Genomic DNA, 18,555 nt, shown 5'->3' with positions numbered 1-18,555 from the left:
AAGCATTAAGATAGAATTTATATCTAAATGTCAATACTACTTAAAGCAAATATAAATTAAGTAAGCCCTGTCACCATCCACAGGTTTGTCTCCTAAAATTTTAGGCACAAAATAATCTGTAACACTGACATCCACCTTAATTTTCAGAGAAGGGCAAGGGAAGGAGACAACTATTGCATAAACTCACAAGTTACCTTTTAAAATTAAGACATACCAATTTTGCAACAAATGTAGAAAAGTACTTATAGAAGAGGGAAAAAAGCTTCATTTATTGTAAAGTCAGGTAAACTTAGGTACACAGCCCAGTATCATACATTTATAGTTCATTCACAGGTTACCTTTGGCGTAACTTACTGGGTTCCATGATAAGGGTCTAAAATGCTTCTAGATTGAATTTAAGATTTTCTAGATCTAGAGGGCTAAAGGGACATTGGTCCACTGCTGTCAAAATTCAATGAGAAATAAATGTTAACGTGTGTGTTTAATTTCCATCTAAACTTTCTATTCAGTAGCTCTTAGAATTTTTTTAAACCCCTGCATCATTTCTAAAAGGATTAAGGCAAACTGCTTTTTTTTGAATTTTGTTAAAATTCAAAATAAAGCTTTTTCAAAAGATCTAAGTGAAACTTCTGTATACAAATTTGTTTAAAACTCTAAGGATCACAAAACTGCTATTGCCAACTATAGACTTCACAGTTACTCTAGGTAGATAAAACATATTCTCCCTTCTTTTAAAGATGAAAATAAAATAGCTAGATCAGTTTTCTATTACTAAAAAGCTGTGAACCTGATAACATGTGTGTTACAGTATAGTCTCTCAATATGATGCTTAGTCCTTATATCTTACTTGCCTAGGTATGCGTTATGTTGTTTTCCCAAAAAGGGCAAAAAAAAAAAAAAAAAAAAAGCAGATCCAGTGGGAGAAAGAATGTTTAATAAATGGTATTGAAACAAATAGCTATCTGTTTGGAATAAAAATAAAATTAGATCCTTATACCTTGTACCATGTAGAAAAATACATATATTACTGATGGATTTAAGAGTAAAAAATAAAAATGCAAGTACCCAAAATTCTACATACAATTTTAGGGAGTTCACAGACTCCCTAAAGCCCATCCGTGGACCTCAGATTACCTAGAAGAGGAACTGTTAATCATAACTTCTATTAAAATTTCAATGCCAAATACCAGGTGTGTTTTCAAGATCAAGTCACATGCAACAAATGAAGATGAACACATTAACTCATTGTTGTAACTTTATAAAATCTCCAAACTGTAACTAGAAACAGAGGCATGTCAATACAAATGGACAATGACCTAAAAAAAAAAATACCAGTTTAAATAAGTTTGAGTGCATATTGTACAAGTGTATCCATATGTCTGTTAGCCTTTCAGAAATATAAAATCAGCTAAATCTGTAGTACTTAAAATTTCATATATGCAATGTTATTCTCAAACTTGATTAAAATACTTAATAAATACAAGTTATGTTTAATACGAATAACTGCAACATACTTAAACATCTAAACATATAATTGGAATTCTATAATATTAAAATGCAATACTTTCACCTGCATTAATCTCATACACAATGGAAAAATACTTGCAGATAATTAGCATTAAGAATGCAAATATATTTTCACTGTGGAAGAAAAATAAGATTAGAAATCATATATTTGTGTAATCTACAAGAAAGCTGTAGATAGTCTACATTATGATATTCTATTTAAAATGAAAGCAATTCAATATTTAAGTTTACAACAAATTTACTCAAGGCAAAATATTTATTACAGAACAGGATATTGAATCAAAGTAAGCAAGGCAACATTAGATGAACCATTTTAGTTCTTTTTAAAAATGAAGTGTAGCTTTGAAGTTGTAATAAAGGTAAACATAAATTCTAACATGCTCTTCTCTTCTTATAAATGGGATGATGTAGAAAAGCAAAGCTTCAATGTATAGGGATTGGAACCATCTGTAAAAATTAAAAAACAAAGTTAATAGTTCCCTTAAACTTTCATGATTACCTTGAGTTAGCAGAGTAAATTATTGGGTTGGCCAAAAAGTTCATTCGGGTTTTTCTGTAACATCTTACAGAAAAACCCGAATGAACTTTTTAACCGACCCAATATTTCACCTTTTTATAGTATTGGAAGAAGGAAAATTTTTATGTAAGGTAAGGGCAAGATTACTTTCGTTCATACCTACTAGCAGGTAAGCTCCACGAAGGCCGGAACTTTGTCCATTTTTACATTCCTATTGTTCTAAACATTATTTGACACATAGGAGGCTCCCGTAATTTTTTTTAGTGAATTAGTCATTACAGATAAATAGTATCAGGATCAGGCTTATCTAAGTCCATCAGCAAAACTACTTTGCAGAAAATATTACCAATGGTAATTACTCTATAAAAGTTAATTCAAATATAGCTTGGGAAATGGTATAAGACTAGAATGTATAAGAAGATATCAATGAGCTGAAAAAGTTCCAGGAGAGCAAGTATTAAATCTCTGATCATCAACAGGGCACATGAATTTTAAAATTGCTAAAAAAAAAAAAAAAAAAAGGTATAATCCACAAAAATACTTCCATTTTACACATTCCTCTTTAACTTTTCAGAACAGGCAGAAATAATTCTGGTATCTTAATGTACCAGAATTTTAGTATTAAAAGTTATCACTCCTTAAGGAAAAAAAATTCCTATAAAAGAAAAAGCATATACATCAACAAATATTTGCAAGACATGCAGAGGATAAAAAAAGAAATAATTGTACCTGTTTCCAAGGAGTTTACAATTCATACACTATTTTGAATATATCTCAAATATGCATATAAAGTCTTTTAAAATTTTCCATCAAAAATTAAGCGTGACTCACTATTTAAAATTTACTTTTGTGACTAAAGGTGAAATGAAAAGAGGTATTCCTACTTATTTTTTAACTTTTTACTAAGAAAATTTTCAAACATAAAAAGAATATATGGATCAGTATAATAAACATCCACATAGCTTCAATAATTGTCAACATTTGGCAGTCTTACTTCATCCACCTACTCTCCACACACTCTTGAGGGGCTGGAATATTTTAAAGCAAATCCTAGATATGTTATTCCACCCATAAATCCTTCAGTGTGCATTCATTTCTTCCCCCTCCACAATCATTCATCATCACACCTAATAAAATTAATAATAATTTTTCTCCTATCATTTAGAAAAATAAAGTTTCAACGCTCTTTAGATGCAAGATCAAAGTAAATTACACAGCACAAACTTCAAAAGTTAAATACTTGAGTGTTCTTTGCACTGTAAAAAAGAGGCCATTTACCATTATAGAGAGAATAAACAAAGAGAGTGACAGTTTCATTTGATACAAATTAAAATAATGTGGAATACCATTTTTCATCTATCATATTGCTAAAATTGAAAGTCTGACAACACTCGGTGTTGGTAAGAGTGTTGGGCAGTTGGCATTTTCATATACCACAGGTCGTAAAGTTGTGTAACCTTTTTAAAGGGCAATCTAGCAACATTTACCAAAATATAAAACTTTATGCTCTCCACTATGAGGCAACTGCCCTACAAACACAAAACGTGCAACTATAAGGATGTTTACTGCACTAATAGAAAAACACAATTGGGAACAACCAGTGTTCATCAGTGGGGAAGTGGATAAATTGAATAAACTGTGGTACATCTCTACTAAAAATAACTACTCTGTAGGGAAAAAAAAAACAGGGTAGCTTTGCACTTGCTGATAGAGAAACAGCTCCAAGATATATTAAGTGAAAACAGCAAGGTACACAATAGTATGTATAGAAGAACCATTTTGTGTAAGTTTTTAAAATGTAGATATATACATTGGGGAGGAGGAATAAAAGGAAAAAGACAGAAAGGTTAGAGGTTATAGAAAGCTTTAACTTTCATTTGTACCAGTATGTACTGTTTGAGTTTTTTAACCATGTATATTTATCGCTTTCTTCTAAAAAGATCAACAGGAATTATGGAAGTCAGCCTCCAAGATGGCCCCAATGTTCCCTGCCTCCTACACCAGACCATGGTTGGTCAGTGTGACCACAAGATTACAGCATAAGTGATGGTATGTTACTTCCGGTATTAGGTTATGAAAGACACTGTGGCTTTTGTTTTGTTGGCCTTTTGCTTTCATCTTTCTTGAATCACTCATTTGGAAAGAAAAGAGCTACCATGAAATGGCCAATGTGGCTTACTGTCCCTACAAAGAACCACATGAGTGAGCGTGGAAGTGGATTTTCCAGCCCCCAGTCATAAGACTTGAAATGACCGCAGATTATAGCTGACGGCAGGCAGCCTCATGAGAGGCTGAACTACCAGCCAGAACTACCCAGCGAAACTGTACACAGATTACTGATCCTCAGAAACAGTAAGATAATAAATGTTTTGCTGTTTTAAGCTGCTAAATATTGCAATAATTTGTTACACAGCAATAGGTAACTTATATAAAGAATTATGAGGGCTGTGGGATTTATATGCCTTTTTAAAATTCGAACTTCTCTGTATTAAAAACAACCAATAAATATTACTTTTAAATTATCAACAATGTTTCTGATGGTAACTCCCATTGAATAATTATGACACGATTTTACTTACTTGGAACTCTTATCTGGTAGTGATTTAGTGCTGTGAGGGCTTCTACTGCATCAGTTTTGCATTCCCATTCTAACAGCCCAGAAAGTGTTTTGGCAGAAGCTAAAACAAAACAAAGAAACACAAATCCAGTAGTTATTTGCTTATCATCAAATTAACCAGGAAACTTAAAAAGAGAAAATGTGCACTTACGTTTTGCATCAAACACTTTATATTTGATGAATGTAAGAACTTCATGGTCATTACACAACTGTCAAAGAAATGTAAAACTCCATTAAAAATACAGCCAAAATAAGATTCCTACCCTTTTTTCCCCCCAGAAAGTAAACTTTATGGTAGCATTTTAAGTTTTGAGTATGGCATGATTGAATTAAATCAAATATGTTTTTAGATTAACAAGGTGCATGAGAAAATCAATTAAAATAGTGATATCCTATAAACTATGTATATAATTTTAGTGTTGTACAATAAAAACAGGATTTGTAACTGAAATATATATTCTCAAAGCTGACCAGGGTTTATCGAGTACCTAAGGTAGGGAGTAGTGTTCCAGAAAAATCAATTCTTTTCTGAAGCATTTCCTACAGTTAGGGAAAAATGCACGGATATATAAAATTTTGTTTTGGGTGAGATCTAAGAACATGGTAAAAGAACTTTCTGAATGCAGGACTATGGGTACCTCATTCTAATTCCAACTCTCAAAACGACTGAGCCACAAAACAACAAAGAGACCAGTGAAGGATGGAGGCCAGAAAAGTGTAATGGTCAAAGGATGTACTATATTAAGTACCAAATAAGTAACAATACCAATAATATCAAAAGCAGAAGATGAACAGAGCAAGACTTTAAAATGATGCTAAAACATGATATATTTTAAAATAGGAAATAGGAACATTCTACACAATTTGTATTCCAGTGCCTACCTTTGTGAAGGTCTCTTCTGTGACACACAATGGAACATTATAATAATGCAGCACACACGAGGGTGGCTGGATTATATTCTTAGATGCTTGGCCAGCACTTGTAAAGCGATTATTTTTGCTCATTGCAAAATCCTTGTAGCTACTTGTACCATCCTCCAGCTCAAATATTTGACTTGGAACAACTGAATGCTGTTTAGACACACTAAAGATTGGAAAGGAAAGAGGTACAGAACATACCTTTGTTAGATAAAAAGCAGCAAGTAGGCAGTCTCAAAACGTTAACATACAGGCCTATATCAACCTTAACAAAAAAGGCATATGTAGCAATTTACAGTTTCAATATTTACTAATATTTAAATTTAGTTTGAGTTATAATCACTCTTACAGTTTAGACATCACTGAGAAAGAAAAATCTATTGAATATATTTTCATATTAGAAAACTTTAATAAAAAAAACTTGCTCATTTTAACATGTTATTTTATGACCATAAAACTAAAACTAGGTATAAGTAATATGGAAAATCAAAATTATACGACCCTAAGTGTCTAAAATGACATCACTATAGCTGCTAGTTTCAGATATTCTGAAATGGAAATTAATGTCTCTAATAAAAAGGATAAATATTTTTAAAATTTACCACTTAAGATAAATAATTACCAAACGTTAAGTCTTTTCCCAAATAATTTGACATTGTTAAGATGTGTGACAGCTCTTTCTACAGCATACTCATCACCCATTTCTACCAGTGCTGTGCCAGGAATGGTCTTCATAAATTTTACCTGTAAATACAAAATCCCAAAAAGGTGAACATTTAATTCCCTTTCACAGTAACAGAATTTCTAAAAGGTACTATAAGTGGTTGATGTCAAATAAAGAAGATCACTTGGAATCTTAACTTTATTCTGCTCTGTTATTAGACATTCTTATCAAAATTCAATGAAGTGGGGCTTCCCTGGTGGCGCAGTGGTTAAGAATCCACCTGGCAATGCAGGGGACACGGGCTCGAGCCCTGGTCCGGGAAGATCCCACATGCCGCGGAGCAACTAAGCCCGTGCGCCACAACTACTGAGTCTGCGCTCTAGAGCCCGCGAGCCACAACTACTGAAGCCTGTGAGCCTAGAGCCCGTGCTCCGCAACAAGAGAAGCCACCGCAATGAGAAGCCCACACACCGCAACGAAGAGTAGTCCCCACTCGCCGCAACTAGAGAAAGCCCGCGTGCAGCAACGAAGACCCAACGCAGCCAAAAATAAATAAATTAATTAATTAAAAAAAAATTCAATGAAGTTTAAAAGCAAGACTACAATTCTATTATACAGCACACACACTAAAGAAGAGCATAGGCTTGCCCTGACTCTGCTGTTTATTAATTGTGTGATTTGGGGCAATTTACTTCACTTCTTTGAGCCACAGACTTCCTTTTAAAATGGAGATAATGATAACATTTGGCAGGACTCATCAATATTTATTCATTCAATAAGTATTTATTAAGTGCCTAACATGTTCTAATAAACATACTGTGCTAAGTACTGGGGGTTTAATGGCAAACATAATAGACATAGTCTTTTTTTTTTTTTTTTTTTAATTTATTTATTTATTTTTGGCGGTGTTGGGTCTTCGTTTCTGTGCGAGGGCTTTCTCTAGTTGCGGCAAGCGGGGGCCACTCTTCATCGTGGTGCACGGGCCTCTCACTATCGCGGCCTCTCTTGTTGCGGAGCACAGGCTCCAGACGCGCAGGCTCAGTAGTTGTGGCTCACGGGCCTAGTTGCTCCGCGGCATGTGGGATCTTCCCAGACCAGGGCTCGAACCCGTGTCCCCTGCATTGGCAGGCAGATTCTCAACCACTGCATCACCAGGGAAGCCCCATAGTCTTCTTAAAGCTTATATTCCAGTAGGTAGGTCAGAAATTTTAAAGTAAATAATAATTACCAACTATTCAGAGTGCTGTTTATTGCTTTAGGCAATAAACAAGATACTATACAAGAAATAACACAAGATGGCCTTGAGATAGCACTGCCAGTAAGAAGGCTTAGGCAAGGAAGGGGCAGTTTAAAAAATAGGCAATACTTCACAAGTTTTCATGACATCTTTGACAGAGCCATACTTATCCTCTTATATTATTCCAATTTTAGTATATAATGCCGTGAGGGTTAGATGGAATAAAGTATGACTATCTTTCAGCATAGTGCCTATGCCTTGGAAAACCCTAAATAGCTATTAAGTACCACTAACATTAATAACACATTGAACAGGACTTCCCTGGTGGCGCAGTGGTTAAGATTCCGCCTGCCAATGCTGGGGACATGGGCTCGAGCCCTGGTCTAGGAAGATCCCACATGCTGCAGAGCAACTAAGCCCGTGTGCCACAACTACTGAGCCTGCGTTCTAGAGCCTGTGAGCCACAACTACTGAGCCCGTGCACCACAACTACCGAAGCCCACACGCCTAGAGCCCGTGCTCTGCAACAAGAGAAGCCACCGCAATGAGAAGCCCACACACCACACAGGAAGAGTAGACCCCGCTCACTGCAACTAGAGAAAGCCCGTGTGCAGCAACGAAGACCCAACGCAGCCAAAAATAAATAAAGACCTCTTTGAAAAAAATAATAAAAAAATAAAACATCACAGATCTGGGGAAACCACAGTTATCTGGTGAAAATAAAGTTACAATTTTAAAGATCTTCAAAATGTGTGAAATTTAAATGTTTTGCTACATTTTGAGTGTAAGCCTCCAGACAGAAAGTTTTGGACACATTCTATCAAAGTGGATCAACTTCAAATACTGATTGAGGTTAAAGTATGTTGTTCCTCAGAAGATACTAGAACTCTAGTATTTGGGAGGCAAATATATGAATCTGGAACTCTCCTAAAATTCATAGCTATGGCCAAACTCTGAGACATGTTTATATATACCTAGCTCCAAGAAAGTAACTGCTTTTTCAAAATTCCACAGTTCAACATGTTAAATGTTAGAATATCTTTGAAATGATTAAAAAATATACAGGCTTTATGCCTATAATATGCTAGTAATTGATTAAACTACTTGCTGTTTTGCACTTCTACTTATATTAGTAATTTAAAAAGTATTTTTAGTACCAACATCCTATTCTGATCACTTACCTACAAAAAACAATTTCTAGAATTCCTACCTAATGAATTTTTAGCTTATGTGGATCACTACTGAAAGAACTTGCAGTTCCTAAATATGAGAAGACACACATATTTGCAGCCTTTTCAGATTTTCCTACTACATATCCTAGCAAAAGAAGCTAATATAAAATGAAACTTAAAAATAATAATAATTTTTTTAAATGAAACTCACCTTTTCAATATTTCCATATAAGCAGAATAGGTTGAAGACTCTTGAACAATTCATTTTTAGTTGATGTAATCCACTAACCATTACAACTGAACCAGAGGGATTTCCTCCATGCATGTAAGAGGAAGATGCCTGCGGTAACGGATAGGCAACAAGCTCAGGTGTATCTCGAGAACCCATTCTGTAACGACTTGGTAAAGGTAATAATGGACCATGGGATCCTATTAAAAAAAAAACACAAAACAAAACACAACTTTAGCAGACACACTTCACTGCACACAAAAACAAACTCTTAATATTAGCTAGGTTGATGTATATCCAACGAACACTCAAATATATGAGTATGAATATTCAAATATAACCTGTGGGAATTAACAAAAATCTGTATTTATTTGCACCAGATCCAATAAATTTGACCTGCACACACCTGCATATACCAGGCTTTAAGTCCTTATTTTTAAAAAACAGTAGTTTAACAAAAAAGTATACAAGATCAGGCTACAGATAGAGGAGGATTCAGTGTAAAACTTTGGGCCACTATATATAAATTATACTTCAAAATTTAAAAAAAAACTTCTGCCAACATCTTTTGGAAGATAATATAATAAAATCTACAGTGAAATCTAGTAAACTATATACAGATATAACAAAAAGAACATATTTAGTTCCACTGAAAAGCCGTCCCCTTGAATATATTTTACTATTAATGTACTTGCAGGTTAGTATTTTATTCCCCTGATTATAATTTAGGAAACTAAAGCCCTAGATTTAGTTAATAACCCCCCCACACACATACTCAGAGGCGTCATTATTCAGCAACTTCCATTTTTTGAAACAACATCAAGAATCCAGAAGAAAAAAATGCTTGAGTGTCTGAAACTGCTATCACAGAAACACAAACAAACCCATCTCTTATACTAAGAATCTTTATTAAGAATCAACTTGCTAACTCTAGAGTAGTTCAAAACAACTTTAATTTATCCTGTTTTCCCATCCATAATAGATTAGAAGTAACAGGAAAAACACAGCTAGGGTGAATGGAATAGACGGGAATGAGGGAGTCTGGAGAAACTGTGATACTAAAAGTCTGCACAGGGCACATTTACAGCAGCAAGAAGAGAGGTGTAAGAACTCAGAAGAAGCAACTAAGATGGAGATACGTAACTCAAAAATATAAACCAACATCTTAGGCACTCCTGAGTCAGTGATTATAGAAGCATACTCTGGGGTGCATGCAACAATTCTCCTGGTGTGCAAGAAACCAATCCAAAAACCCAAGTTCTTTCCTCATTTCTCAAGAAGTAAAGAATATGTAATGTTACTGGCTTTGATTTTTATGTTAGACTAAGGGAGACTTGTCATCTACTAGGTGAGTTACTAAGAACTACTATATTTTGGTATCATAGCACATTATTACAGCTTATGTGGACTCCAAATCAGTATTCTAATTATAGCTGCCATTCATAACAACAAAGCAACACTACCACCGAGCACACGCAAATATAGTGTAAATTCCTGCAATTTTATGGAGGCATACTTTATCAATACATCATCATCAGTGTTGCCTTAAATTGGTCATGGTTTTCAACTGTTCTTATTGCTGGTAATCTAGTTTATCAAGACAATCAATATAGCTCATGGTGAGTTACTTGTAATTATTATGTATTTTGGCCTCTAATTTAGACTATTATACATATACTGGGGTCAAATATCAATCATTCTTACCCTTATTGCAAAAATACACATGCATATTATACTCCACCCAGCCCTACCCCCACTACTACCATTTGTTAGTACAGTAATGACACTCCACTATTATCAGTAAATTTTTTCACAGTAAGTGGAAAAATGTACAGTAGATGGGCAGTGGAAACTCACACTCTGCTTAAGTTGACCAAGGTTTAAAAACTCTTGCAATCTACTGCCATAGGTAACAATTAACTTCAGTGCAAAAGAATACCTGATGTTTGTAATTATGACACTGGGCCACCAGGATTAAATTATGTTACTTACACTATTTAAATTGTTACCTATATTAAGAAGATAAGAAAAAAAAGTCTCTTAAAAGCTTCCTATACTAAATAGTTCATGCAAAATGTTTTGGTGCTTCAGGTTTTAAAAAATTCACTTACATGGAAAAATGCTACGTAAACAGCATCTTGAACATTTTGAAGGCCTTTCCCATCTTTGATACTTTAAATATCTTTGGTCCAGGAACCATATCCAAAGATGCTAACAATTAATATAGAAATTCTTCTTGTGCTCAGAGCAAACAAATCTGTACATTATTTTTTGCCACTTTTCAAATATGAGGGCTTCTATCAGTTCATCTCACATGGCTGGGCTTACCAAATTAAAAGATCTAAAGAATTCTGAAAGCACAAATTTATACTGCTATAATAAACTATGTGAATAAATTTAATCTATTAAATAAACCTTTTCTATTCCTTCTTTCTCACATACCATCATAAAGGAAAAGCTACCTATGATATGACACTAAAATGCAAATAAACCTGTTTTGTTGAACTGCTGATCTGAAGGGACACAGCTGTGATTTGAAGCATTTGTAAAAAGGCTAATATCACAAGCACCCACTGTCACCTTTGCTTTTTCCCCAATTTCCTCATCTTACTTCTCTCCTCAATCAATCTTTATTTATCACTATCTCCTATATCCTATTCTGCTTACTTCCCTAGCAAAGTAGAACAGATTTTCCTTAGTTAAATGTTTCAATGGACATAGCTCAGAATGGACGCCCCTACACAACCCCACCATAACCATTCCTCCTCAGCAGGACTCTCCAGAACCTGAATGATCCCTATTTAACAAACGTCATTCCAAAGAATTTTGCACCTCTCTTTAAGTAAGCTTACATTTTAATATTTATACACACACACACACAAACACTCTAAATAAATAAGGGCATGAAACTGACAAAGAACTTCACAATAGGCTTTTAGAAAATATAAAGTTCTTCTAGGGCATATAACATATTCTTGTTTATGCAATTTTTCTTGTATTTTATTAAGTGAAGACAAACCTGAAAAGCCATACTGAGAAAACGGTCTGTGTCAACATTACTACAGTAGAGTTCTTTGTCCTTCATTTATATGCTCACAGATTTTTCTAACCCCCTTTATCAGAACATTTAATCAATTTCTGGTCTTAAGCTAACTGCCATGACACATTTATATACTCTACAACTATACTACAAACTTTGATTAGCCATTCTTTTGAAATCCTCCATTATACAATGCACAGTAGATTCCTAATAACTTTCTTCATTGCAGGATCAGAAAACTACTCGTATGACCATATTTAATATTTACTCTGTTAAAGAAACAACTAAGAAAAATGATCAAGGAACACACGGAAACGACTGTAGTGAGATTTTCCTTCTATACCACACTTACTGTTTTGACATAACAGAGATTGTTTCATAATCTCTTCTGCAATATAGACTACCACAGAAACTTGAACAAATACACATACACACAAAAACACATGCACAGGGGTAATAAATTCCTGGAGTTCAAATAAAGACACTAGGGAATAAGCTAAAACTCACAGCTAAGAATGGTCATCAAACATGTACACAATTTGAAAATATTTCAGACAACAGGAAACACTGGTGGCTTTTCCATAATAACTTCCAAGAGTACAACATAGCAATTTCTATTTTCTACCACTTCTAACAGTACCTCTAATTGTACTTCAACTTTAACCACAGAATAGGTGGGTCAATAACTACTGCTAAAAACTAAAAAAATATTTAAAAACACAGAACTTATAACTAGTTTAAACTTTTAGCAATAACAATTCTCAACTACTTAACAAAGACAACAGTCTGATACCGAACTTCTTCCTGGGGAAGATTATTATTCTAGCTTTCATAATCTTAACTTATCAACATAGCAAACATTAAAACTGAGAAGTTTTTAAAAAAGAATTAAATACAACTTTAACCAAAGCTGAAGTACCAACTGTAGAACTAAAAGAATTAAGCATCTAACCAAAACCATGTTTCCTTTCAACAAATACCCCATTCTCTCTGCCTCTTATTACTCTAAATTCCTCTTTACTCATAACTGCTAGAATGGAAGAAAATACACTTACTGAGCTATATACTTCTTTCTGGTCCTCTGACAGACTAGAGCCCCTTACTAATCAAAGCCAAAACAAAACAAAACAAAATATAATGGTAAAAAAGCTTTCAATCCCAAACAATAGCTCTCATTTATCTCAAAGATTATGTGATATAACAATAGCCTAAGAAAACAAAGGATTTGGGACAACTCCTTTGGAGTACATTTATAAGGGACTGATCCCATAAACCAAGTCAGGTGAGCAGGAAAAATAGAGACAAGAATTGTGCCATTCTTCATCAGAAATGCAAAAATTCTAATAGTTTGTCTATACTACCTTCCTTCTGCCTTGACAAACTTACCATAGCCATCATGTCTAAACGAAGAAGGGTGTTCTCCCAAAATGGCTTGTCTCTGGCGACCCTTTCCTCTATCTGACACAAAAGTAGAAACATGGTTTTAACAATTTTGACCCAAGTACTTAACAGAGTTCTCACATGGGAAACACCCATTCAAAACATCCATTACAATTCATAAGAGAAATGTGATTCCTGGTTAACGTTAAACATCCATTCATATCCAATTTAAATACAAACACCAAAAGTTTAAGAAAATAATTCTATCTAACAAATTCCACTTAACTTGAGAATATCTTTTTGGCAAATGCCAAATACAATCACACTTTCAAATTAAAGGAAAGAATGGATACTTTTCAGAAAGTGATGTACACAATGCTAGAGTTTGACACTGTACAGAAGTTTTTACCAATACATGTCTTTAAAACAAGCTTTAAGTGCAGTACTTTTGAAAGACAGTACCTGATGCATACTATTAGCTTCAACAGCAACACATTTTCAAAGTGGGCTTCTTTCAAGAAGTTCAGCATAAGCCAACAACAACCTGTATTACATGGTTTCACAATCAGTAAACACAGAGTATTTTGTATGTATATACACATATTTACAAACACCTACTGACTGGAGAGCTGGAAATTTTCACATCACTGGTCCATATTGTGTCATGGACTGGCCATTGTCTATAGACCTTAACACCAGGCAGAACTAGAAGCACTCCCCAAAGTTTAAATATGCCAAGTTAAAGCTAACCAAGGGGGCTACATTATTGGACGAGAGTACTACAATACTCCTAAAGGATAATTTTTATGCTAACTACATTTTTAGGGAAGGCATGCCAATTTTCCCAAATCTGAGACATCAATAAAAAAATTACTTCTAAGTTTCTAAAATAGCACATCCTATGTTAGTAAATTTTAAAAATCATTGTATAATACTTTGGGAAGTTCTGCTGATCAAATTTTGGTGTTCAGTAAGATTTTTTTAAAATGTATCTTAAGAGTCTGATCATTCTCATCTTTGAAAATTCAAAGAGAAAGGCTTTCTACATATCCTTAGTCACCTAAACAAATGAGGTTTATGGGAGATGAGAAATACTTTAATTTTCACTTCAGTCTACAGAAGTATTGTTTTAATTACCTATTCCAAGTTATCATAGCACTGAAAGGGACCTAGGAGGTCATCTAGTTCAACTTTTATTCAGTGTTAAATTCTCTTTACATCATCCCTGAGACCATCAGTTGGGACCATCTAGCCTCTGCTTACCCAACACTGGTAACAAGGTACTTACTACTTTCCCTTACATTTTCAGTTAGTTCTAAATCATGAGAAAATTAATTTCTATATTGTACAGAAATTTGTCCTCTACATATATTCTACTCCGTTTAGGGCCTCACAGCCTTACTCATTACTTAGACTTTCTCCAAGAACCCTTTCAAATGCTTAGGAGTTATTATGATCCTCCATTTCCCCAAAGTCATTTCTTCTCCAGTCTAAACATTCACAGTTCCTTCTTTCCATTACACGGCTTCCAGCATCATCATTTAAGTCTCACTCCTCTTCAATCAATCCAGTCTGCTATTCCATTCTGCTAACATTCCTCTGCTTAAGCATGCCACCAAATGCTAAATATAAGTCCTTATCTGATCTAAGAATCTTAAACCAAAACCACCATAAAGTCTTCATGGCATAGTTTTACTGATATAGTTAACTGTGTGCTATAAAGGAAAGAGCACTGAATCGGGAATCATAAAATTTCAACTTAACCAGTAATTTGCTATATAATCATAGAAACAATCTTCATTCATAAAATGAAGAAGTTAGAGTAGATGATCTCCAAGGTATCTTTCAGCCAAACATTGTCATTACTTCTCTTTAATAATTTCTCTTCATAATATATTTCTCACAGTAATTTCTCTTCAATAATTCTCTTTATTGGAAGCATTTACTACCTAAAATAAGGTCACATAAAGAAGGGTGAGGAAGAGTCAAACACTGAATATATCGGTCTATAAATAGTGGTGTGTAACCTTTCATGGATTCAGTCTGAAATCTGTTGGAAGCTGTGGACCTTTTCTCCCCCAAAAGATGCACACATACACAAGCGTTGCTTAACATTTCTGGAGGGATTCTCTGGAGTCTAGGCTATGAATTCTTTGCACTAAAATGTAATTTGAGTTGAAAAGAACTTTTTGAAATGAGGTTATATTTATAAAATCACTCTTTTTTTGGTAGAAAAAGTTACAATTCAGTATCAACTTGAGTGGAAGCTAAAGTCACTACAAAAACAAAAACATAAACTGCCATATGATATTTGCTATACAGACAAGTATCTATCTGTAAGGAATTAGAAAACAAGAATTCTTCTCCCTTGAAAGCATAAATAACTAAAACTCTGTTTTACCTCCTTTAATTATATTTCCCTATTTAAATATCTACCTTACACATTTCTAAACTTTCTGACTGTAATTCTTTGTATAAAAATCTAAGCTGGCTTTTGTAAAATTCAGACCTTTTAAAAGAATAAACACTATTACGATAAGAAGCATATCTATAAATATTTTAAGAGACATTAAGAGAAATGTAACCAAAACTCACTATTTCAAATGAGTTAAAAAAAAAACAAACAACTGAATATTCAGTAACTGTAACTCAACAGAAGTGAGAGATTTCTCATCAACCACTTGTTCTGTTGTTTGAGTACTAAGGCTTTGTCTTTCAATACTGTATTCAACTGTACCAAGACTCTGCCAAGCAGATTTCTGTGAGTAGTGAAAAATGTGGGGTCCAGCCAAAGCTGCATTACCAAACAAACCTGTTTGCAACCCCATGCATAAGGCAAGATGATTTCCTGAGAACTAAGAATTAAAGGGGCCAATCATCCAAAAGTCCTAAATATTCGAACATGCAAAGGATCACCGCATTGTCTCATTTTTTTCTTTTGGCAACAGTACATGCACTATGGAGTCCCTACTGCCCAAGATATTTTGGATGCCGTAAAAATTTTTCCTAGTTTACTGACTTCTACAGACATACTCATCTTGGTGAGTTTTTCCAACACATGGTTCAGACACTGATATTGTAGTTGAGATGTAGCCAATACTGCAGCCCCCTTGTTTTTACAAGATCCACATTTCGGTTTGTATATTCCAGAATTGCCACACAGTTAGTTGAACAATTTTATCAGTCAAATCTATGCTCATGAAATCTAGCATTTATAAGTTATAGGTGAAAATGCATCTCAAATGAAATGCTCCTATTTTCAGCTTTATCAAGTTCAAATATATTCTACCTTGAACAGACATGGTACTTTCACCTACATTTGAAATGCCAAAATTTCTAGTTACACAAATTAACATGAGTGATAACCTTAAATTGTTACAAAAAGTGACAACTTATAAACAGCCACTTTACAAAAATCAAACCACACAGAAAATCGTCTTTTACATATAATGCACCTTTTCATTATTATGTTATTCTATTCAATGTCCACAATTGAGGGAAAAAAAAAAAAGGTAAACTTAAGTGCAGCAAGTATGCACCTTTCTAATCCTTTTATCTTTAATATCTGTGTGGATTGGTTGAGCATTATAATTCCCAAGACCTGTAGATAAACTGGCCCTGGTTATTTGTCAATTAACAATTTGAATCTAAGCTGCTAACAGTTACAGCAACGGGCATTAAGATTTACAACATTGTAGATAAAATCTAGTATCCGTCAGTGAAAAGTTTTAAATTCTACAACTGAAACCTTAAGGGAAATCAAACCAATATATACATACAACTTGAATAAATGGGCACAGTCTATCATGGTATTCATCCCATGCAAGTCTGAAGTACTGTTAAGTGTCCTCCTTTAAAAACTTGGGGTGATGGTGCATGCAGTATGCAGTCAAGGTGAATTGCAAGTCTGAGTTTTTCAGAGGGCTTTTTGCTGATGCCGATGTTGTGCGTGATGAAGTGTAGAGTCAGCCTGCTGGAGTCCTCTATCCTTCTTAATGCCTCGTCCAGCTTGGGGGAAAAGTCCTTTCCATAGAGAAGCAGTGTGCAAGTTTGCAGTTTGTAAGTAATATTCTGAATCAGTTTCCTCTCCTCCAAAGAGAGAGAGCTGCTTGGAGAAATGCAAGTCCTTGAACTGCGGGCGTGCCTGTATGTGTGGGCTCCTTGTTGAACTAAATATAAATAACTCAGTACATACCAGTAAGGGGCACTAATGTTCAAGGTTCTTTTCCAGCATTACAAGGTCTTTTGCAACAAAAGCTTCACCAACAAGGTTTTCATCATTGAACTAGCTCATCTCAGGAAAAAGGACTCTAACTGCATGTAAAAATTTGGCAGCAGATGTAAGTACATCTAAAATGCATAAAATACTTACCTCGTCTTCCCAAATACGGTTTAGTGTAGTCCCAACTGTCATTGTCGTTCCTAATAACATTTAGACGAGTTGGCTGTTAAGATTAAAAAGAAAGTAAGTTCAAATTATATATCCAAAGCATATGTATTTCTTTAGTGAAGTGTTGAAAAAAAAATATTTACCCTTGCGTATTCAATTTTTAGTGTGCAACATCCAGCATATATATCGGCTCCATTGAGTGCTGCTTTAGCTTTCTGGGCACAAAGGACTGATTCAAACATAAGCTCTATTAAGGAAATTTGGTTTAAGGTGTCCAAAATTTATCATTATTCACTCCATAAGAAATGGACTGGAAAAAATGAGAAATCACTTTCTCGCTTCTGAAAATGCTTTACCAAATAAAATTTCTAGATGAATTTTAGTAGGAGAATTTATTTTTAAGGTCAAGGGTACCAAAGAAAACGTAATACAACCAAAAGTATTTATAATACATAAATCCTTCTAGGTCATCATAAGTACTTTATAACCCGGGGTTTTGGGGTGTGGGAGAGGGAGCATGGAGCATGGCCCCATTCCCTAGCAAAGGCCAGCTTGCTATCTTGAAACAGGAAATATTTTACTCTTAAACTAGGAAGAACAGGGCAGTCCAGTGGTTAGGACTCCACACGTTCACTGCCAAGGGTGCGGGTTCAATCCCTGGTCAGGAAACTAAGATCCTGCAAGCTGCACAAGCTGCACAGCATGGCCAAAAATAAATAAATAAAGTAGGAAGAACATTACAAAGAATCAATATAATACAAAAGAAATACTTGATTTTTATATATTTCTGAGAAGGCTGAGTTTATAATCTTTATCTTTCATTTTACTGGTTTTAAAAAATTACTTAAGTTTCTAATTGTTAAA

General features: G+C 34.4%; 1 protein-coding gene across 3 annotated transcripts in view; it reads right to left on the bottom strand.

Annotated features, from left to right (window-relative positions):
* Positions 1 to 250: 250 nt before the first annotated feature.
* The window catches only part of HNRNPLL (heterogeneous nuclear ribonucleoprotein L like), a 37,765-nt gene continuing 19,460 nt past the window's right edge, over positions 251 to 18,555 (bottom strand). Inside the window, exons 5-13 of one of the 3 annotated variants that reach the window (XM_082356089.1) lie at positions 17,835 to 17,936; positions 17,674 to 17,746; positions 13,308 to 13,379; positions 8,864 to 9,081; positions 6,202 to 6,323; positions 5,544 to 5,745; positions 4,813 to 4,870; positions 4,624 to 4,722; positions 251 to 1,974 (exon numbers count right to left, since the gene is read on the bottom strand). In XM_082356089.1, the coding sequence (XP_082212215.1) occupies positions 1,919 to 1,974; positions 4,624 to 4,722; positions 4,813 to 4,870; positions 5,544 to 5,745; positions 6,202 to 6,323; positions 8,864 to 9,081; positions 13,308 to 13,379; positions 17,674 to 17,746; positions 17,835 to 17,936 (1,002 nt within the window). In that variant the 3' untranslated portion in view covers positions 251 to 1,918. The remainder of the gene's footprint in view (positions 1,975 to 4,623; positions 4,723 to 4,812; positions 4,871 to 5,543; positions 5,746 to 6,201; positions 6,324 to 8,863; positions 9,082 to 13,307; positions 13,380 to 17,673; positions 17,747 to 17,834; positions 17,937 to 18,555) is intronic. The other 2 variants (XM_082356088.1, XM_082356090.1) reach the window with 2 other exon arrangements.

Source organism: Balaenoptera borealis, assembly GCF_965194805.1.
Source record: "Balaenoptera borealis genome assembly, chromosome: 15".
Taxonomy (NCBI): Eukaryota; Metazoa; Chordata; class Mammalia; order Artiodactyla; family Balaenopteridae; genus Balaenoptera; species Balaenoptera borealis.
Note: the sequence above shows the minus strand (reverse complement) of the source record. Positions and strands in the feature narration are given on the sequence as shown.